This window comes from Aphelocoma coerulescens, chromosome 3 (assembly GCF_041296385.1).
Source record: "Aphelocoma coerulescens isolate FSJ_1873_10779 chromosome 3, UR_Acoe_1.0, whole genome shotgun sequence".
NCBI lineage: Eukaryota > Metazoa > Chordata > Aves > Passeriformes > Corvidae > Aphelocoma > Aphelocoma coerulescens.
In genome coordinates, this window is record NC_091016.1 from 85,020,858 (window position 1) to 85,044,979 (window position 24,122).

At 38.2% G+C, this 24,122-nt stretch overlaps 1 protein-coding gene across 13 annotated transcripts in view; it reads right to left on the reverse strand.

Annotated features, from left to right (window-relative positions):
• KLHL32 (kelch like family member 32) overlaps positions 1–24,122 on the reverse strand; it is a 127,136-nt gene that overhangs the window by 21,548 nt on the left and 81,466 nt on the right. For 11 of the 13 annotated variants that reach the window (XR_011149962.1, XR_011149960.1, XR_011149961.1 and 8 more), the window contains 2 exons: positions 23,029–23,244; positions 543–1,269 (listed from right to left, as the gene is read on the reverse strand). Coding sequence is in view for 10 of the 13 variants with exons in the window: in XM_069011106.1 (XP_068867207.1) it covers positions 543–1,269; positions 23,029–23,244 (943 nt within the window). In the remaining 3 variants the exon portion in view is untranslated. Of the gene's footprint in view, positions 1–542; positions 1,270–21,742; positions 22,206–23,028; positions 23,245–24,122 lie in introns of those variants that run through there. The other 2 variants (XM_069011114.1, XM_069011115.1) reach the window with 2 other exon arrangements.

The following is a 24,122-nucleotide window of genomic DNA, read 5'->3' on the forward strand; positions in this document are numbered from 1 at the left end:
CAGGAATCACACCATGTGCCTAAAAGCATTGTCCAAATGCTTCTTGAACTCTGTCAGGCTAGTGTTGTGACCACTTCCCTAGGGAGCCTGTTCCAGTGCCCAATCAACCTGTGGGTGAAGAACCTGTTCCTGATATCCAGCCTAAACCTCCCCTGACACAACTTCAGGCCATTCCCTCGGGTCCTGTTACTGTCAAAAGAACCAGATCATATTACAGAAACAATGTCTTCTTTTGTTTGTTTTTAGGAAGCACACAGAATTTATTGCTGGGAATTTGTCCAAAAGTGCATTATCATTCCAGTTCACTGTGATTTATGAATGGCAACTGGAGGTAGCACATATGATAGCAGCAGCTCTGAAACACCAAGAGTGTATGTATAAAGTACGTTATGCTCCTATACTTCTAATGAGGCTTCAGTTCTTTGTCCTCTCCTAAGAGAAAAGTTATCATGACATATAAACCAAAGAAGATTTATTACTTTAATTCAAGACAGTATTTTGGTATTTTGTTAGTACCTCAAACTGTGTGAAACGTTTTCTACCTGATATCCAAAGAAGACCATCCACCACATATCCCGCATGGCATGAGAGCGACCGATCAAAGGACTGAACAAAGGTCCACTTGTTCTTCTTGGGGCAGTAGCGTTCAACTGTAGGCAACACTTGACGCAATTCATTCCTGCCCCCTACGGCATAGAGGTACTCGTCCACGGCTCCCAGCACAAAGTGTTCCCGGCAGTTCTTCATCGGAGCTATCTCCGCCCAGGAGTTAGTGCGGGGGTCATATCGACAGACAGTTCTCACGGCGCACGTGCGTCCCGTGGAGTGCTCTGCCTCTCCACCAGCTACAAAAAGAAAGTCTCCCATGACAGCAACACAGTGGTGGCTCCTCCCCACAGGCATAGGCGCCAGCTCGCTCCAGTTAGCGATCCCTGCGATATGAACGTTCTCTTGGTCTACCGGATTGAAGTAGCGCAATTCCTTCACCTTACAGACTTCTCGTTTTTTGCCCCCAATAATGTAAAGAGTGTCTGACTGGAAGCGAGGCTTTGTCCTTGCGGTTTGCCAAACTGGCTGTGCATAGACGCTCTGGTGGTAAGCCAAGGCCTCATTAATGAGCGCAGTCGCAGTTTCACTGGCTTGGACGAGAGGATGAGTGAGAGCTACAGTATGCAGAGTATCCACATCCATAAGGCCGAAGCGGACGTACTGGAGAAGTTCATCCAGGTACTGGTAGCGGCAGTTGTGTTCCAGCCACCTCACGGCCAGCTAAAAATGGGGGAAAGGAAGGGAAAAACAAGACGTGTTATTTGCGTACAGTTCTGTCAAAATTTGGTCTCTTGAAATTTGCTTGCATTCCAAGAGCAGATATATACTTGCCTCAGTCGTGGTATCTATCTATCCATCTAAAAAGCAGCTGTGAAAGCCTATTAGTCCACATAAAAAGATACCTATTAAGACTCTTCCTACAGTGTACCTACAAAAGCATTTTATTGCACCAGTTCCCCTAAACAATTTCCACAGCATTATCAGCTGCTATGCAATACTCTCATTGTACAACCTGTTAGTGTTGCTGGAGACCATACTATCCCTGAACCAAGCTGCTGGAAAAATAATAAAATGTTAGGGGCTACGGGATCACTGATAGACTAGAAAGAAGACTAATGTCAGAAGATAAGAAAGAAAAGCTTTTTCTGCCCTTCATATTTCATCCTGTTTTTGACAAAATATCGAAGAAATATAACACAATACATACTGAATCCTTCAATATTTTTTTTCTTCCTCATTTATTTTATTCATAAAGGAGAGAAAGGCGTAAGGGAAAAAAAAATCAAGTCAGAGAAGAGAGAAGCACAGAAGAGTCTCTGCTAGTTTGGGGCAGACAGAAAGCAACAAGGAAAACTCTAAAACTGTTCAGCAATTGAAGCTAGTACCAACATTCAAAATTAAACATAGCTTTCAAATTACATAAAGTTTACTGAATCCAGCTGGTCCTAAAAAGAGGCTAGGAAGGGCCTAAACCATTTGAAGAGTTGTTGTATAAGTTAGGTTTGAAAACATCCAGTAATGAAGATACCAAAACTTCCTCAGGAAAACCATTCCCATGCTCTGGTATCTCTCAGACAAATTTTCCTCTTACAGATGCAAAAGCTCTAAACCCTTAAACTCCTCATCCACCTTTTCCACCTTTGGGTTTATCTTCCAGAGCAACCCTTGAAAGTGATTCATCCATAAAGGATGAAAAGCATTTTGTTACCTTCTTTTTCTTCTCCACCTCAGATGCATTTTAATATTGGTGTGAGTCCTCTTCAGTGAACGAAAAAAATATTTCAATGCATCTCGGGTCATATTTTCTAAATCCCTGTTGCTTGGCTCACAGTTCTTTGTTATTGAAATCCTTAATTAGGGTTAGTTAGTTAGTGTTACTTAGGGTTAGGGTTAGTTAGTTAAGGTTAGTTGGAGTTGGGCTTAGGGTCAGTTACTTAGGGTTAGTTAGGGTTAGGGCTAGTTAGTTAGGGTTAGTGTTAGAGTTAATTAGAGTTAGGGTTAGCAGGTTAGGGTTAGGGTTTATTAGGGTTAGTTAGTGTTAAGGTTAGGGTTAGTTTGTTAGCTTTTGGGTTAGTTAGGGTTACTTAGGGTTAGCATTAATTAGGGTTAGGTTTAGTTAGGGTTAGTTAGGGGTAGGGTTAATTAATTAGGGTTAGGGTTAGTTAATTAGGGTTAGGATTAGTTAGATAGGGTTACTTAGGGTTAGGTTTAAGTTAATTTTAGGGTTAGTTAGATTTAGGGTTAGGATTAGGATTAGGTTTGGGTTAGGATAATAAATCCAGCAGGTATTTAAATCCTTAATGTTTGCTTTTGAAAACTGGATATAATCTTCCTCTTAAGGCTGTAGCTGTACTGGATAGATTGGAAGAATCTCTTTGATTGTTGTAATCTATACCATTCTTGCTTGCACATTACCATGTAAGACTCTCAGTGTACTACAATGTTGCTGATCCATGTTCAAGTTTTTGACTGAGTACTATTCCCACTTTTTTTTCCTTTTTTTTTTTCTGCAGAAATTTCCCAGTATGTCATGCTTTCTATTTCATTACCAAACTCTCTACTATTACTTTAGGCCACTGCTTCAGTCAAGAACGTTCTCAATCCTAATTGTATTTTCAAAACTGCTTGAAAACCATTTCACCTTCTGATTTTCTATAAACATAAATCCCTTATTATTCTTTCATCCAAGTCATTTTCAAAGACATTGACTAGTTCTGGATAAGGACAAACTCTACTGGATACTTCAAATCATTTTAACACAGAACTCGTGGCATGGGTGTTTTCAACCAGCTGCGTGATAAAAAAAATTTTCAGTTAAATCTTACTGCCCTGTACCATTTTTGGGAATGTCACATAAAGGAGCTGAAAGTTATTCTCTTATTCATAGCTTTCATATAAGATATAATAAATTTATTACTGCTTCTGTATTCTGTCAGAGAGGGAAGATGACAAACCAAAACCACCTTCTTGTTAAGATTAATTTGAAACACATTTTCTTCCTTGTGGTCCCCTGGGAAACAAAGAATCAATGAAGGCATCAAAAATGCAACAGTAGTTCAGTCAGTTAAATGCTGTATTGAGTTTCAAATACATACATTAGCTATATGTATTTTGAATTGCTAATAAAAGGGTATTAATCAAATACATTTGAAAATGTTTATGGACTTGAAATCATTGAGCTTTATAGCCAGGTGTTCTAAGTCCACCAAACCCATGTGTCAGGTGTCTACTACTGAGTTTTATTAGGCAACTTCCTATTCCATGTCTTTGGCTACATGAAGGATTCCTGAAAGGCACTTAGTGCTCATCATTCAGACACTTGAAGAGAAATTCAGGCTATCTTCAGCATATATAGCAACTGAATGATTTGTGGGTTGCTATATTGAGATAGAAGAATTTACCAAAACTTAGTTCTTATCTGTCAGCACATGCATCCAACAGACTGGTTACTTTTGGAACTATAAATTCATGCCTTTGCTCACATCTAAAATGGCATCACAGAGGTATCACTTGGGCTACAGTGACAGACATTATAGACTCTGTAAAAGACAGGCACTAATGTAAACTAGGACTTGGTAACCACAAGACTTTTAGAGGAAGATTAATATTAATGCCTTATTAATATCTTAGAACTTCATCCATCTGCTTTCCTTTATTGTCCTCTTGGTCCCCCAATAAATACTGTATAAACACACAAGCAACAACACATACATTCATAACGTCAAAGACATGGTACCTGCATTCATTTCTGGATATGGGATGTGTGATGATCTGCACAGAAGACATGGACATCTCCATTACAATACATTTTCTCTACTGTAGGAAGTTTGGCATATGAAGCTTGGTTCATACTGAGTTAGGTCTGTACTGAGAATAGTACTGGAGTTGTAAAAATGTTTCACTGAAACCAATAATGTTTAACTTTTCTCTAAAGTCACAGAATTTCTAAACCACTACAGTGATAGCTGCAAAATGATACAAAGACTGTTGGCACTCATGAGATGTACGGTGTATTCCGGGTCTTGAACTAAAACCATCTCTATCCATTCCACACTGTTTTATCCCCACTCATCTGTCCTGAATCTTTTTTATGTAAACCTTTGAATCTTTCCAAATTAAGTTGATTGCAGCCTGCTTGGGATTCTCTACACGCTGCACCTCATGTATCTTTGGCCTACGTTACTTCCACCTTTCCCCTCTGACAAGCAGCTGCAACAGCAATGGGGGGACAAGGTGAATCCCAGGCTGTCTCTTGTGTAGTTTGCTACTGGCTCTTACCAGACTCCATGTCTGAGGTCAATTTGCAGTGGAAGAGAGCATTTTACTGTATGAGTTTAGAAAGCAAGACTAAGAACCCTGCACACCACCTGGATGGTCTGTAGGCATTTGACAGAATGCAGAGAAGCTTCACTGAGTCTTGGGGAAGCAACTGAGGTCTGTGAACCACAATGTGTTTAGAAGCTCCTCTCCAAATCAACTCATGCTACTGTTTGAACATAATTTGACTACATAGCTCCACGTGACCCACACCTAATCTGTGACACCCCAAGCCAGAAAAAAGCCCATAAGAGCTAAAAACTATAATGTTTTTATCTCCTTGTCTTGCTATTTGTGACAATAACTATTACTCCATTTTAAAATTCATTTTGGGTCACTACGTAAAAATAAGCGCTAGGAATTTAACCTACAAATGTAGGTATCTATATGCCTATTTACAGAATACAGGACCAACTCCTAAATTGTGACACAAGGTGTGGAACAGGTCATCTGGTTTCAGGAACACTCACAAACTGAGCCTTAGATTTCTACATTGGTTTTGCAGCACACTGTTACCATGTTCTCTAGCAGAACATGGTGTCTCACACTATGGAGGCATGGAAGAAAATTGGGTGTGGGTGAACAGATACTCTAGTCACTGGATGGTTTGGCAGCTATTGGAAGGCTGAAAAAGTTCAAAAGAAAGAAAACCGAATTCTCAGACAAGTCTTTCAGTTATAGCAGAAGTAGCCACTGATGGACATTAACACAGTTCTAACTTTCCTCCAGTGCAAAGGAGGCAAATATAACTCTCATCAACATATGGCAGACAGAAACTTCCATGTACGAGACCAGCAAACATCTGTATATCTATCAACACAATTCCAACACCTTTGTTCAGGTTTTGTTTAATCTAGACCGAAAAACCTGGTGCCTACATAAAAATCCCAAAATCCACCCCATCTATACACTGACTATGGTGTCTATGTTTTCGCCTCTCTGGCAGTAACAATTAGCAACTATAATCAGTATTGGCAAAATAAACTCAAAGCCATTATACACTTTATGATGCTGCAAGAAAAGACATTCTGGCTTCTCTAAGGAAATACCAGTAGCACTTGAAATCACAGCTGTGTTTAAAATGCTAACAAGCAAGCAAAAAAGGAAAAAGAGCATCCACAATTTTGAGGTTTAAAATATTTGTATCAGTGCTAAATAATTTACAAAAATAAGGAAAGACTCCTACTCCTACTGCCATATAGGCAAATTCTGTTTAAACTGCTAGAAGCTTCTTTTCTATTAATTTTAATGTATGAGTGTGTGAGTAAAGGAAGCTACAGCCTAGTGCCTATATCAACTTTAATAAATAATATATTTTGCCATATTCATCTTCTAAACTAAGTAAATGACAAAAGTAGACCCTCAGAAGGACAGGATTTTCAAACCAGATAAATTCTCTTATTCTAATGCCTTAACCCAAAGGATCTTTCTTCTCCAAGGTCACATAATGTGATTTAGCAATGGAGTGCATTCTCAAAACAGCAGAAAAGAGATGGAAAAATATGTCGTGGCACAGTTGGAGCACACATCAAAGTACATCTGCATGTTGGATAGCGATTTCATTGTGTTTCCAACACCTGTTTCTGCTTCCAGCACAGTGCTTCAACAGTCCAAGTCACACAGGCTTGGAGCACAGCTCTTCCCTCCCTGCTGTTAATGGTGTACACACCACGCACATCCCGCAGCCGGAGAGGCCACAGAGGCAGAGGAGGTTCAAGCTGAACTAGGAATTTCTCTCCTGTTGAAGATAACCCTGCAAGAAGTAGTTACCTGGTCCTTTGGGCTGCCAGCTATCCCAGGGAGCAAGAGAGCCCATCACGCCTGTGCCTTGCCTGTTCAGCATCCCCTGCAATCCTTCTCCAGCCACTCTGCTGGGAAACGTGCCAAACCTTCACTTGACATCACAGCAAGTTTTCTATTCAGAAAAGCCAAGCTACTTCATGAGTGCAAAAAGCTTGACATACTCATATTTATTAGACTCAGGTTCACTTAGAAACTACTCTAAGTCACAAAGCCAGCAGCAGGGAAAGTTTCTGTTGACAGAGCTCCAAGAAAGAAAAAACTTTTCTAAGCCTGGGCTCTGTGTGAGGGGCCACAGGAACTCTATTAAAAGTCATCTTGGTCTGCTCCTTAGTTGATGCACTCATGTTGTAGCCCAGTGGACCAGTAGCAAATATGCAACTTTATATCATCCAAGGTGTCTAGTAAATGAGATGAAGTCAAAAAGTGACAGCAGTGGAAAAAATTAGAGGGTTGAAGTGTTGTGTTTTTTCATTTTGTTTGTTTTAGCAACAACTAATAGAAAGAAACAAATTTAAGATTTTAAAGCAATGAATTGACACTATCTTATTAAAACAAATGGAAATTGTAATTATAATAACCTAGTAAACATTCTAAGAGAAAACAAAATTTTAAATGTGGAAAGATGTATTTTCCTGGTCTGAGATCTGATGTGTGCAACACAAATGACCCAATTTGTGCATGACAATCTGATGATGATATTATATGAGGGGAAAGGAAAGAACTACAAATCTCACCTGAACAGTTCTTCTGTTCCTTAACAGAAGCAAAAATTTTTGGCCAGAAAAGAAAAAAATCACATTAATATCTTTGTATCCTTAGCATATTGGACAGTGCTTATAGACTGATCCTGTTGATTTTTGATGCCAAGAAGAGTTGTGCAAGAAACACAGTTACTACAGCAATCACCTTAAAGCACCACCAAGGGAACTTCAAAAAGCAAAACTTGAAGTTTACTTGTTTGGTCTTTGAAACACTAGTAATATATATTTTGCCTGTAAACTCGCACATAATTTTGTCTTTTATTGGATTTTATCTAACTCAGCAAGCCTGAGGTATTCCAGACTGGGACCTCCTGTCTCAAAAACACATTTCAGTTGGCAATTGTCAGCAACACTCTGGCTCTTCACATTTCAAGTACAGGAGCAGAATCCATGGGTAAACCAGGATATTTACTGAAGCTCTGAAACAAAGTCCACTGAGGGGTACAGAGGAACTTTCACCTAATCTAAAATGAAGAGGGATTTCCAAAGGGCCTGAATTTGGGTCTCTAAAGGGTCTTAGTCCTCCTCTCTCTCTCTAGAGGCTATAAAGGACAAAACCCAGGGGTTTAGGATATTCATTTAAGCATTTTAAGTAGAATAAACTAAATTGGTCTGTATCACCTATTTAGGAAGAAAAATGTAAGAATTGTTACTGAGGAAGAAAAACCCCACCACACAAAAAACCGTATGCACACAATTTTTCAAAGCCATGAGTTACACATGAATATTTTTAGACGTTAGTAACTACTCAGCACAGCCTCCAGACTCACTCTGCAATTTTATCAATCAGGTACTATCTTACAGTTGTGGACATCATGGAGAATTAGTGTCTTGAGCCTAGATGCAAGAGAGCTTTAAAGATAGAAATCTTTTTCTTCTTTTTATTTTGAATTTAAAATGTGCATAAAAATAAGACTCTAATGAGCTGCATGTGGAACAATCAAAATATGAGGTATTTGCATTTCTTTTGCACCTTGAGCCAAACAACTACAAAATTATGCATATGATTCCCTCAATCTGAACACAGTAAATATTAATAATCTATGAATCAGCAATGAAATGCCTTTTGCCCCTGAACCCTGAAGAGAGACTTTCTAACCCAAAAAGTTGCAATACAGTGACTAAGACCACATTTACAAGGCACCGAGCTAAGGTATATGCATGTAGCCTGTGAAAATAAAGCTGTGCCATTCCCCACCCTCTTTACACAGAGACATTTTTAAATTACCTGTTTGTCAGTTTTACAAATGTGCGTCTACGTAAGCAGCTCCCTGTGTGGCGCTGCGTTAGCAAGCAGGCGTGCTTCCATTTGCACATTTGGATTCTAGAATCAGAATTAAAACATTTGCTCTGTTCAGGGTGAGCTGATAAACAGGGATTTTAAATTTTCCTTTTTTTTTTTTTTTAATGTGAAAAATGAAAGAAAAACGTTCCTCTGGATGTATTATGCCTTTGGGCTCCATGTGAGGGAAGCGAAAAAAGACAGAGAAAGCTACTGTGAAGGTCACAGAGTGAAAGAACTTCCTCAGGGCACAGAATAAATTAAATCCCAAGGAAAAAATAAAATGTGATTTCCAGAGTGTGAGGCACAAACTCAAAATGACAATGATTGACAGCCAAACTATATCCGTGCAATATCGAAGACTGCACGTTCTCATTTACCTTAGTGTAGCCAGCAAGCGCCCATTAAACATCCGTCTGATGCCCAAATTAACCTTCTTGGCAAACTGAAAGAGGCACAAACTATCATAATCAACCTTTCATTATCACAGCAGCCTCTAGTTAAAGGGTCAGAATAATTGTGCCATCAGAGCCCTGATTGTTTTCAATCAACAGACGACTGGAGTGACAGCTCAGTGATGGAGTAGTTTGATGAAACCGCACCAGGCCTAATCAGAGCAGATGAAAGGAAGGCATGATTGGCGCAAATGAACAGTCGTGCCTCTCTTTTTCATTTACAATCTGAAATTACTCTTAAATTTACAGGGTTTTTTCTCCCTTATGAGTACCTCTGAAAGAATGTTTGACTTATTATGGGTTCTGACAGTGCAGAGTTATAAAACACAGGTAGGGTTTTCAGCCCAGGCTTTAAGTGGGTATTCAGCATAATTTTAACAAATTCACTCTTGAAAAGCACAAAATGACTAAAGACTTCCAATGACCTAACCTTTCAGTGCTGTTTGATTAGCAGAACAATTTATCACAGCTCACATTCTTCATGATAAGAGAAGATTAAAAAAAATGGGCAGGGATCTCTTGCAAATGTTTTCTCTTAGCCAATATATTTATTGTATTATTGCTCTTCTGTTCTCTCTCTCTCACGCACACACAAAAGAAAAAAATAAATTAAAGAACACTGCATTAATAACCCTTTTCCTCTTTGAATGAATAATAGAATCCAAGCAAGGGTTTGTTTGGAGATGAAAGCAGAGACCAATTATCATGCCACTGACAGCATCAATATTTAGTTTTCTGGTGGGTTGGGTTGTTCATTCCCACATTTTAAAGGATGGGAAATTAATCAATCCCACTAGGTTTTCTTACCTTACTCATTGGCACTGATAGAGAGTGTCTCACAAATGAACAGGGGGAAAAAAGGAAAAAATGTAGGGGCTGTTTAAGTTTGGAAAGAATTAAAGATTCAAATTTCCTGTACCTCCTCAGCTATGTTCACTTTCTCTCCCAGACCAGCCGTGCTCCAGCCATATGCCTTCTCCTTCTCAGAAGGCTGCTGTAAGGCAGGTGAGGCAAACAAAAAGAATGTAATTGAATCGTACTTCTGAAAAAAGCAAATATTTCAAGTAGTGAGTGGTAAATCTTTTGTTCTGTGATCTTGGTCATCATCAGATGTTCTCTAGTTTGTCAAACATTACAGAATTCATACCAATGTTCACATCAGCATACCAAACCAAAAAAAGCAGTCTAGAAACCAAGATTAAGATTTGCCTGAAGGGGGAGTGGTTAGAAAAGTTTGATCCAAACACCAAAGGCTTTTAAGAAATTTTATGTCTTGTATCTCTTCTCACACTACACAATGGAAGTTTTATTTCCTTAAAAGTTTGGGACTGTAGTAGAATATTCACCTAAGTGGAACTGCCCTCAGCAGAGGAAGCTGTGAGCAGGTTTGCGCATCCTTACTGACACACAAGATAATATTTACAGTTATTGAAGTCTACTGTTGATGTAAGGAGGTTGAAAGGCTCTCTGGTCCTTTTTATTTTTATAGTGAGGAAAATCTTACTACCCTCAGAGAGTATGAAGATATCAAGCCCACCCAATTAAGATTTATTAGCTCCAAGTCCTAGATAAAACAAGCATGACCAAAGTTGCCCAGTTTGCCAGTGATTTGGCAAGAAGTACTTCCCCACAATGCTTCCACTCAGCTGACAGCTGAGTTTAATATTTGAAGTGGCAGGAAAGGTGAAACACCCAAACTTTTCCAAGTATAAAGACACTGTTTATGAAATATATATATATTGGGAATGAACCCAAAACATTCCTCACAAACCAGTGAAGAAGGGAAGTAAGAGTTTGGGAAGCTGCCAACACGTGTTTTGTTGGATGCAGCAGAAGACAACTCCAAAGCAAATGTTTCTCTGCATAAAGAGAGGTGTCTCACATTCACATTTCCCCACCACAAGGCAGCACTGCACACATTCAAAGATCCCGTCATTCTGCTGTTTGTCCACAACTCCCACCCAGCCAGCCCCACACTATTGCCAGACTTCTGCTTCAGCAGTGGCACTGGCATTGTGTACATGGGTGCCCCTGAAGTGCATTCCCAAACTGAAGACTGAGATCACAGCTGGAAGGAAAGAAAAAAATATGCATCCTTCCAGACCCAAACATTTTCACTGTGATGCAGTCAGACTCTCAGCTTTACAGATGGACAGGGCTTGCAGGACTGAGGGATTGGCTCAGGCAATAAAGAGGGAAGCCAAATACAAATGAGTTGACTTCAGGAAATACACAGCCCCAAAGGAAGATTAGAGAACACCAAGCTTCATTATCTCTGGAGAATGAAAGCACTTGTTAGAGTATGTCCTCCTGACCTCTGATCAGGGTCTGCAAAAGCTGCAGTGGATCTGTCCAGAGTATTACTCAGGGAACTCTTGCTCTAGATAAGAAATGCTATACCTGTTGGCTGATTTTCTGGTTTGGGATCTATGTGATGGCAAGGTAACAACCTGCAAGCTTGAGAACGTGGGCCCTGCAGTCTATAAGCCACTTTGCAAGAGGCAGAAATTTGATTTTTGATCTTTCAGCTGAAAAACACTGCAGCAAGCAGAGTTATTGGTGGAAGTCTCTTGCACCAAAAATGATGCATTTCATGATATTATGCTGTAATCATAGCAGAGGTAGATAATGCGGCTGTATTAATAACAAACATTCATAAAAATAAATTACATTAAAATGAATCACAATGTATTAAAAATACTTCTCAATTTTTATCAAGTGCTGATAAGATCTATCTTCTTAAAGCATTTAAGCTGTAAAGCATCCATGAGCAATTGCTGTTAGACAAAAAAATTGTCCTGCACAGTCTTTCAATAGGTGCAAGGAGGATAACACAACCTACACATCTTTGGCAGATTTCTTACTCATAATCTAACAGCTCCAGGAGTAACAATTTTAACACCTGTATTTCCGTCTCAGAAATTTTCAATAATTGTTTCTGCACAACATCCTTGTGAGAGAGGAATTCTTTATCCAAAGACAAACTCTCCATCAATCCAGTACAGTCCCTTGCATTGCCAGTTCAGTGCTTTACTGCAAGCTTCCTTCTTTCCTAGTGCTACATAACTATAGTGGCCTTCTCAAAAGGGACATTATTTTATGAAAAAGGTTTGTGAGAAAGACAGTGGTAGTTTCATATTTTTAATGCATGTGTTTCCTATGAAACACATAGAAAAAAATGCCAGTTTTATAATAACAGTGAAGAATAGAATGTATGCTTTCAGAATTGTATTCACTTCTTTTACACACTTTCTCCATTTCTTATATTTACTGGCAATGAGAATAAGAAATTTACCTAGAAGACATTGATTAAACTCAATAAAGATATTCCATTTTTTTAGACTTACAATAAAGTAACTGTGATCACAAATCATAGCTTTACAAAAGGCTACCTGAACTACATTAATATATAACATTATATATGGTAAGGAATCATATAAAGCAATTGAGTTGCTATAATAGAAAAACTGAACTTCTCATCTACTGGAAATCAAAGTGAAGTAAGGTACAGACAGAAGGTAAACTCTCAGCTGTTGTAAATTACCACAGCTCATGAAAGCTTGCCATTTTACACCTTCTGGGGAATCTGAACTTCAAAATTAGACAGCACTTTCCTTCCAAGTATCTAAAAGCAATTTATAAGCAGTAAAACTCAGGCTTCCCTGAGAGAAGTTTACATTTTAACCACTTTCTCAAAATAGGAACTCGGAGAAAAATTAGGTGCCTTAATCAAAATCTTCTGTCCCCTCAATCTGTCCAACTAAGTCTCTTTATTTCACTACAAAAAATTCTGTGGAAATATTGGTGCTCATGCCACAGAACAAAGTCTGGTAATATGGTATCTGAAACTGAGGACAAAACAGTTCCCTAAGTATCATCTGTCAAAAGTACTTGAAATATTTTTGCAGCTGAAAAGTGCATCTCCACACAGGCATCCTTTCTTAACCTTGGAGCAGCAAAGACTAAATTGTCCCATAGTGTGCTTCAAGAGAAGTCTGCTCTTGTGTGATCAGGTCCTCAAATTATGGAGGAGTTTCCTCTGTAGTCATTTGGAGCTTCCCTACTGAGACAGATATACGAATGTGCTTCTTGCACCTAACTGGTTCTTCCACTGTGATAGAAGGGGCAAGCAAGGCCCAGTGCAACCCCTCTCAATGATACTCCACATGTACAAGTGTGTATTTAAAAGCTGTATGATCTTGTGTGTAGCTCCTGTTGCAATAGACTTTAGAGCTACCCCACTTCTCACAGCCACTCTGTTTTCCTGTGCGCTGCCATGGCTGTCTCACTGGGGAGTCCACACACAAAATAAATGAGCTGGGAATGGTCACACTGGAAAGGCTTTACTTCTACAATCAAAGCAAATTTTGTTTTAACAAGACCGTCAAAAAGGAGTGTGGAGGGTGACAAAGCAAAGCCAACAAAACTAGAGCAAAGAAAAGCAATAAAACTAAATGCAAAATATGGCATCCAGAAGCTCAATCTCGCTTTTTCCAGAAACACAATCTCAATTCTTTCCATTGAAACAAGTCCAGCCACAGAGAGTTAGAAGTGACAAGGAAATCGTCTCATCATAAACATTCCTAAAATGTAGCTTCACAGGTCACTAAACCTGCCTCTCTTTAATAACTGGATCAAATGGCAAGAAGCTCTCAGGTAAAAACTTCTTGCCATCCATTTTCAAGTGCATCACGAAATGCTCAAGTTTGGATCCTCCATCATTTCTTGTGATGGTAGAACCAACATTTTTAGGTGCTTTATATCTGATAAGCTTTTCTGAAGCTGCAAAGAACAGAAGCTTATCTCTTCATAAACACAGCTGTTTAACTAGGGCCCTTAACTGTGATTTGATTTCAGTTTAAGGAGATTAGGGTTAATGATTGCATTTATCTTTTCTGAAACAGGGTAAGGACAGAGAACCATCAAGTGGAAAAGGACCTCCCTCCAGCAGCCACCATCTCAAAATCTAGAATTGCTCAGGTTGACATCAAATGCATTGAAACTTTACATAGCCACATTTAGCCCTAAAATAAGTTGCTGGTACATAATTAATAAATGGAAAAGACAATTTTTCTCCATCTGATACACACTGTTTTTATTGCTATTCCTCTCTTGTTATTTTTCCCTTTGAAACATAGTTTAGAAGTATAGCAGCTCACTACAGAGACAAGAATCTACAAGCTTTCATTGGTAAAAAATTGTTAGAAAATGGAATAGGCACAAAATTGACAAAATTCTATAAAAATGCAATTCAGCTCTGTGAAAATTAGTCTAAATGGTTCCTGCATGTAAAAGGATTCCTATTCCTTTCTTCCCTATTGTAAGGGTATAATTTTCTAGGGATTTAATAGGCAAATCCAACAAATCACATAAAAATGTATCATTTTCTATAATAATCTTTACAACAGCTATACAGGACTTGTATGTCATTAATATCTTTGGTCACACACAAAAACGTACTTCAAAGTATATGCTCTCCTTAGCTGGTTTATAAATAGGCATGCTTTCCACACGCTGTGTTACTACAAAACCACAGACTTCAAATTTTCCAACCAAAATCACAGAATGGTTTGGGTTGGAAGGGATCTTGAAGATCACCTAGTTCCAACCCCCTGTCATGGACAGTGTCCATTAGACCAGGATGCTCAAAGCTCCCTCTGACTTCACCTTGAACACTGCCAGGAACGGGGCATCCACAACTTCTCTGGGCTAACCTTGGCCAGTGCCTCATCTCCCTCACAATTAAGAATTTCTTCTGTATATCTGATCCAAACCTACTCTTTTTCAGTTTAAAGTAATTACCCCCTGTCCTTATGACTACATGCCCTTGCAAAAAGTCCCTCTCCATCTTTCTTGTAGGCCCTCTTAGATACTGAAAGGCTGCTATAAGGTCTTCCTGAAGCTTTCTCTTCTCCAGGCTGAAAACCCCCCACTCTATCAGTCAGTTTTATTGACTTTGACATAATCCCCATATGATGGGCTTCAGATTGACTCACTGCTTAAAAATGAGTCCTGCATTAATTTTTCAAAATTAACTAATTGTTCTAAGAAAGTATTTCTTTCAAAAAGTGACTTAAACACTTAGAACCACATTTGTAATTGCTTTTGAGATATCAAACATATCTAATAAATTGGGAATGTCAGAGCTTCCCCACTCCAAGATTAAAATAAACATAAATTTACTATTTAAACTGACTAAATAATACCTCAAGCAAACTGAAACACCTGCAACTGCTAGCAGAAAAATCTTGTAAAATTATGACCTATACAGTTTCACACAAATGTTAAAATAGGCTCCACCTAAAGGAGCACTTTGAAAGCTCTTCAGCACAGATTTTCACTTCAGAGACTGTGATCTTTCGATCTGTTATTACTATCCCACATAGACCTCTAGCTTGGAAGCTGCTTCACAGTAAAGCTTCTTAAGATCTCTTTGACAAGTGTATTTGTCATAATTTCTTCCATTTCTCTCTGGCACGAGGGAGTCCAAAGTGATCAAAGGAGTATAAGGAACCCTTTGTCACAAGGCAAGGAAACCCCCAGCTCTGCAGCTCACCTGCACATCTGGAAGCTGCCAAGGGTGCCCCAGTTAGAGTAACAAAGGATGCACAGGAGTGCCACTGCTTTTCTATCGCCTTGCCTCCTCCCCTTCCTGGAGCCTCCAGTGTCCTGATCCTGGGGCAGGAGTGATAGCACAGGGCAATACCTAATGAGATCTCAGCAGTCATGCTGAACTAACACACCTTTCAGCAGGTCTAGACACACAAGTGCAACTTTATTACATCTAAGTTGGCACACTTTGGGTGCTTAACTCCAAAACTAGATTCTAGATATCTTAACACATTGATGACAACGTGCATGGTTTCAGGAAACCTGGAGTTCCATTTTCTTCCATAATCTTCTTTGGCTTTGTGGTTAGAAATAAAAGTAATGCTTCTATCAGCTCCCAAAGGAAAATGTGTTGAAATATGGATCTCAGAAGAGTTTCTAATTTCCTATCATTTTCCACAAGCTTAAATCCACTGGAAACTGTGTTAAACAGCTTTAGTAAAATTTTGAAAGAGTAAAGATTACTAACATTTATATTTCTGAATGGAAGACATTAACTAAGATAACAACAGACTGACATATTTGATCCTCCATGGTATCCGTGCATTTTAGACTTTATGTTCTTTTCTTTAGCTTAAAAATTAATGTATATTTCCAACCACACTTGGCTTTCAAAACAGCTTCAGTAACTTCTTTTTATGTAACCATATATATCTGTATGCTAATACAATTATATTTCAGTTAATCTCCACAGATCCAAGCCACAAAGAGCGTAACACAAACCCCAGTACAACAGACAAATTCAAACGCAGAATGCAGTAACACAGAAGTCTTGCTGTGTGGACACCTCGGCGTCCTTGTCTGGCTTTCCAAATCAAAATGCACATCCACTGCTTAGCTAAAGAAGTGACCTAAATTCAAGAGCTGTGAGCACAGCAGCCTTCCTAAATACTGGTGTGATGCTCTGTGCACTTCTGAAGGTAATCTGGGATAAATAGGTTGAGGCAATATGACTGTAGGACAGTAAGACAAAAGTAATGCTCTCTAGTAATTCTCTATTGCTCACAGCAATAGCAGCAAAATAATCAAGTTTTCTGATTGGAACTGACATGTATCAAAAAGAGAATTAGAAGAACACACAGTTGCTCCTAACATAAACCCAGTTTTAATACAGAAAATCACCTTTTATACTGTTATACTTGATAAATAACAGTAACCATACTAGCTAACATTCAAAAAACAGGACTCTGAAACTTTTAAAAGTTCAGAACAAAAGCATAGATAAAGTTCACAAGATATTACTGTAAAGGACAAGATTAAGAGCCTATTTGAATTAAGCCAAAGCAGACAAAGGGGAAAGGTGTTTCATAAAATAAGGGAACAGTGCCAACAGGGACAGCATTCATTTTCCCTGTAAGCCAAAATGCCATTACTATTACAAATGATACAGAAATTATATCAGGAAAATAGTGTGTGATCTAAGCACATCAGCAGAACGGTAAGAGGTTCCGTCCTACATCCACTGCCTGACCCACTGTATCCTGCAAGAACCCTGTCCAGTCTGCAGTTCCAGTGGACACCAACCTCCCTGCAGAATTTGGGCCACAACTACCAGCTTGGCCTATCTATAATGGATGTCATACCAAGAATAGTGTACATGCCTAAACTTATAAAAATTAATCCCACACAGTCTGGGGAGATTGTAAGGAATACACCATTGCAGAGAGTCAATTCAGGTAAGATACCTATGTTTAAGCAGATTAGACTAAGGAAAAGGAAACCTGCAGCCTATCACAGGTTATGTTCCCATACTACTTTTATTTCAGGGTAACTGCGTGATTTTGCTTGCAGCCAGTCATGATAGACACGGTGCAATCATCACAGATGTAGCACACTGGATACTGGGATTCACAGGTGGCTCTCTGGCACTTTTGTGTAGACTTTCACAAAAAGGGTACAAAAAAGGAAGTAAAAGCACAGCAAAACATGCATAGGCAATGTGTTAATTTTCTCATTTAGCCTCACCAATTCACCTCAGCATTGAGATGCACCAAGCCCCTTTTTTCTCTTCTATGCCTTTCTTGATGAGAAGCTGACAGCCACATTTTAGAGTGGTAGTTTTCTGCTTAGGGTAAATACTCACTAGGAACAAGCATTAGAGTAGACATTATTTCACTTATTGCCCAAGAGAGCACTTAAGCTTATTTCTTGAATAGTGAAAGGCTAATATACTGCTTAAACACAACATTGATTACTGAAATGCTTTCCTTCACTTATATTTTATGTTGTTACTTGTTTGTCAGTAAAATTTAAGTTCACATTTAGCAAGGCACTTAGGCCACATTTCATTAAAACATATATATACCCCTGAGAAAAATGACTTTTGGTCTCTCCATGTTAAAAATTGCTCTGCAATACCAAAAGATTGACAGAAAAAAACCTCAAGTACTGCTCTGAAGGAGTGGCAAGCTTGTACCAGAACATGACAACCCACTTTAGAAACTGCTGTTCTGCATAGGTGAGCGTGTGCATCATTGGAGATGCACGGAAGATGTCTTTGGATCTGTCATCAGCACAGAACTGTTCCATCATAGCAGGCTGCCACAATGTGTATACCACAAAATTTCCTACAGCACTGAACTCTGGCATTTCTGCTGAAGAATAATTTTGGCCCTTCACAAATGCCATCAGGAAATTCAAAATGGAGCTCAAGTGTAAGAAAAGGCTCTTAAAAACAGGGCAGAGAAGAGGATAAAGAGGACTGTAGTAAGAAAACTGGATTTTTACACTTAATTATTTTTATAAAAGATACATTAAAAACTCAGATTGACCTATAACACTGCAGTCTTCCTGTCCTTTATTTTTCTATTTATTCAAGCAAAGACACTTCTCTAATACAGAGACCAAACACTGTTTTTGCTCATCCGCAGGGATAAAAGGAAAAACTAGTGCTACACTTTCACACATGGAACATGTACTTCATGAACACAAGTCCAGAAGTTACACACAAGGAATTTAACAGGGCTGGAATGTCTTAGGAGACTAGCCCAGGAAAAGGCACAGCACATTTGCATGCTTTCTAGCTGAATAAACTACTCATGCAGTTTTCTCTACCAGTTTTTCCTAGATTGCTTGTTTATCAGTTGATTACCAAGAAACTAAGTTGCTTGGCAAAGTAAAAAAAGAAAAATAAATAAAAGAAACCAAAAAAACTCAAGGAAAAAGTCTAACCTTCAATTCAGAAGAAATATTGACAAATATGAAAATTGATCTGCTTTTAATGTTAGCTGTTTAAAAATTATATTTATCCTTTAGATACATAGATCCTTAAACAGTAGCAGAGATGGAAGAAACTAATCTATACTGATCTCATATTACGACTTTTCTCCAAATATGATTTAAGAGTCCACCTTGGATCAAGTGCAGTATTTAATACAGAATCATTTGACCAATCTACTGCAGGAAGACAGAAATATTTAACAGATTATTCTATCTGCAACTATTAGCATGATCTTTGAAATATGAATATTTAAGCTTCATGACACTGGAGTTTATAATAAAAAATATAAGGCATAATTATATCATAACTAAAGCTAACATTAATTTTTTACTTAAATCTTTGGCTTGCTTTCTACTTGCTAAGGTTCCAACAACAAGCCTCCATCATTATATTTCTCTGGCAACATGTTCCATCTTACAGGGTTGGTTACTTTTTCAATTATCAAGGGAAAGAATTCTCCTGCTTCCTTAAAGTAGAGCCAATGAATCTTTCTTGTAATGGCCAATTATGAAAAGATTAACTTTTCATTTCATGATAAACTAGACATTTATGTTCTTGTCATGACTGCTTACTGTGGAAAAAAGAAGGGTGCTGCACAGGTCATGATGAAGAAGAAAGAACAAAAAAAAAATAGTTTATTTTCCTCTACCTTCTTCAGGATTCTTCTTTTATTTTCTTCATTTTTTTTTATTTAATCCTTTCTTCCACTGCCTTAAATTTACACATTTTAATGCAGCTGACAAATAACAAATTTCTTATATACAAAATAATATTTCATACTCTCACGTGCTAATGAAATGTAAAAACGCAACAGGAAAACAAATCTTATGTCAACTAATAATCATTATTACTGGCCTAGCTTACCTAAAAAAAACCTGATTGTGGAGGCTCATAAATTGATCCAATTTCACAGCCTACACAGGCTTTCTGGTGGGCTTTTTGTTTTTTATTTGTTTTAAGAAATACATCACTATGGTCCTTGTCTATTGTCTCCACTTAAAATAAGACACATCAAGCCAAAGAGTCTGAAAAATCAACAGGAATTACTGTAGAACTCTACATTAATCCATATCCTAGCACACTGCCACTAATATTACCATTTAACTTTCTCAGACTTGATTTGTTCACAGTTATATTTCATCATACTTACTAGAACTGGCCAGTTGTGAATTGGTAGCCTAAAAAATCCAAAGTATGACAGGATAGAGCTGCAGTCACTTCACTGTAAATCATATTTAAGCATCACTCCATGTATGCATTTTGATGCATTAAAATAACTGCCTTAATCTTTTATGTACACTAGGATCAGATCACCAAGTGGACATTGGGAATTCAAACTGGTGTAAATAACTCTGCTCTACAGACAGTGGCACCCTTTCCAGAGGTTCTCTGAGGGAAGCTTTAATTTGTGCTTAGGGCATCATGGCAGCCTTACTAGCAAAGGTGCTTTGGGGACGTGCTGAATTCATATTGCTCCGGCACGCAGCCATGTGTGTGCAGAGGCTACACTAGTCACAGGTAAAACAGATAAATCAAATAGTAGCATCCCCACCATCAGCTTTTCTATTATCTGCCCCACTTTGTGCCAATTTCCTCCAGCTTCCCCAACACCTCTTGCTTTGCTGTTCTTCCTTAAGACATGGGATGGGGATTTGTCAAAGTCAATGAGCACTTTATTACAGTGAGAGTGCTCAGTAATGAACAATTCAGCAATTTAATGAGATTCTGTAGATCTGTCTCCAGCCTGTCCATCAAGTTTCACTTCTATAAAGCACCCTGACACTAATCCTCTGGCATACCCAATCTTCACCCTGGGCTGAATATTAGATTCTTCCATGGTATATTGCATTACCACTATAACCTTAGCAAAAATGATGAACTTAACTACACTTGAGGCAATATAGCTGCTCTGATTTGATTTTCTTCTATTGGGTTGACTATGAGGGAATTACTTATTTACTAAGATAAAGCAAAAAAACAGTTTCTTATTGCCTCCTGAATGCCCAAATTGGTAAATATTTATATGTGTCTTTTAATCCATTCTGGGGACCTGGAATATTTATAAATATATATTTATTCCTGGTTTCACAAACTGAATTAAAGAGATGCATGCACATTTTGCCTGCAGCAGAAAACTAGTTTAAAAAAATTCTTCGGAAGAGCATTAGTAACCTTTAGAGAGGCAATTATGATAACACTTAAATGGACAGTGTGGAGTTTGTTGTCACTCAGAAAGCAGCATATTACCCATAATTATCTCTCCCCACTATGACCCTGCAACAGAAACAGAGGCTTTGTCATATTTGCCTCATGAAGTGTTCATTGACTGGAGTACACACAATTAAGAAAATTACTTCTGAGTCTTTCTTGCAGGACAGGACAGTGAGACACGATTTAAAAACTCCCACTTCCCAAACATCATTACAGCAGGTTACAGAGGGCCTATTACTTGGGATGTGCTTGCTCATTACTGAGTGAATATTAAGTTATACTTGTACAGCCCAACTACACCCAAGCTAGGGGAGTCCACCAACCCTGCAGACAAACGATGATAAAACCCAATCAGCCAATCATCCATGCTCCATGCATAAACCTGTACATCAAAACTTGCTTTTGATAAAGGGAATATGGGCTAGGACTCCAGAGTAGTGTGCCTTGAAACCCTAAACCAAACACAACCCATCCTCGTGTAGTATACTGCAGGTTCCGTTGTACAGGCATCCTCCAGAGACTAGAACAGGAAAAAGTCAAACTTTACTTTGGTATTTGCAGAAAATATCATCTTTGTAACATACTCCATAATCTAAAGCCTCAAAATTTTGGAAACATATATGCCTTTTATCATACTGAAAGGTTATGTTACATTTTCATACTGGTTTCGTGGTTTAAAGAACTTAACCTGACATTTTTATTTTTTTAAGAATAAATATTTTGTTCCAGCATGACATTATTCATCCACAGAACATGAAACATCCCACTGATGAATACACACGTTACATTTAGATGCCATCAGTTTCTCAAAGTGTGGTTATTTCCTTAGAATAATCCAAAAGATAAATAGATAAATAATAGGGGTTGAAATATAAATCAGTCTTCTGAATCACAGTCTTCTCTGTTGGACCAATAAAACCCACTTCCTAAAAGGAATGCACAGGTTTCTTTTCAGCAAGTTTCCTTCTACCTTGAAATACATGGAAATACTTTCCTCTCTAAAACATGACAGCAAAAAGGAAACAGAAAGAAATCTTTAGGTAATCAATATTACAGAGATTTCCTTCCACTCTATAGTGAATTTTTACAGACATACAATGGGAATGCTTCCAAGGACAGATTTTGGTTTAGTTTTTGTGTTTCTCTTAATAGGCTATGTGTTTTTCTCACACTAGGTTTTCTCCCAGCCCATACACACTAAAGGTCACAACATAATGCTTTTATCTTGTTAATACTTTATGGCTAGCAATCTGGTCCTTTTCTAGATCCAGATTTTTAAAAGAAAGTGATCTCCAGCTTCTTGCCACAAACCTTCTACTGCAGCCTCCACTCACCTCAGAGCAGAGCTGCCTGTGTGATGATTCTCTCATTTGTTTCAGGCAAAGTCAGCTGTGGTGGCCCAAACAATTTTAATGACTATTGAAGTTATAAGCTAAATTTGTCTGAAGTGAATGAGAGAGACTGCAGAAGCAGGTTTGCCACCAGACTCATGGCACTAGCCTCATCAGAGGCAATTATAATTGAGTTGCATGCATCAGCCATCTCTTCCCACCAAAGAAGTTGGATCTGGAGGAAAATCTCTGGCTGTATTTAAGTAGCAGAAGTTAAACAGCATGACAAATTTCTCTTTCAAACAAAGTAATTGCATTAACACAACACAACATTTTTAGAATTTCATTTAGAAATTTCCTTCAGTTGTTATTCACAGTTTTTGCTCAAGTGCTTATTCTCCCTCGAGATTGCTCCAGGGTTTCAAAACAACAGATTACTGCTATGGTTTATAGAGTGTCACACATTCTGGTTGTTCACCAATCTCCTTACCTGCCAGATTTGTTCTTCACTGAGTGAAGTGAGTCTATCGCTTTTAAAAACCTCTCGAAGAAGACAGTATGGGAGTGCCAGAACTTCTTCAGGATGACTCTTCAATAGCTCAGAGAGATGTTTTACTAAGAAGCCAATGACTGCATTCTCCAACAAAGTGAGGTTGAAAAGATCCGCAAGCTTGTACAGGTCCAAGTAATTAAAACTATTTAATTCCTAAATGGATGAAGAAAATAAAATACAGGTCACAAAAAAATCCCAAACACCAAACAGAGAATATAAAAATCCACAAGTCTCAGATAATGAAAAAAGGTTATTCTTTTGGAGCTGTGGAGAAGGAAGGCAATATAACTTGAAGTTAATTAACACAGCCTCATTCAAAATGTATATGTAAGTGTTACCAGTGCATATGCAAATATATATGATAGTACTAATTTATACTGCAACTTCTAAGGTTATATATGCATAACGCATCTGTAAGAAATATGGATTAGTACACAATATAATAAACCAGCATGATTTACACTGTATGTCAAGAGCTCACAGGAGCTAACAAGTGGATTTAAAAGATGTATTTTTTAACTACAATGTTTTGTTACAAAGCAACTGTTTGTTCATTATTTACTGTTTTCATTGAACTAGAGCACCTGTGTAGCACAACTTTTCATTCAATGAAACCTCACAAAATACAAGATGCTGAGCTACATTTTATTACGTATTAATTTTCCTTCAATGAACAAGTGAACCCTTTGTTATTTCTCCAACTACTGGCATCAACATATAGTGGATGCTGGCCTCCTACTGTTTCTCCCTCTCCTTCTGGCAGCTGAAAATGTGAAGAGATAACAGCTGCAGTAGCTCAAGGCAGGGAGATTTGTCCATCCTGCTAACAGATGACCTATATTTATGGGCTAATGTTTTCAACTTGGCATCCCTTGTAAATTAGTACCTGGACAACTAACTACTGCAGTTCTAGACCACACTGCTCCCTTCAGGGAAGAGGCCAAGAATTCACCTGTATTAGAGAAAAGTACCCAGGGCACCTGGGAAATAATAATGTTTACCCGTTTTCTCTGTTCTTGCTGCATGTTCAC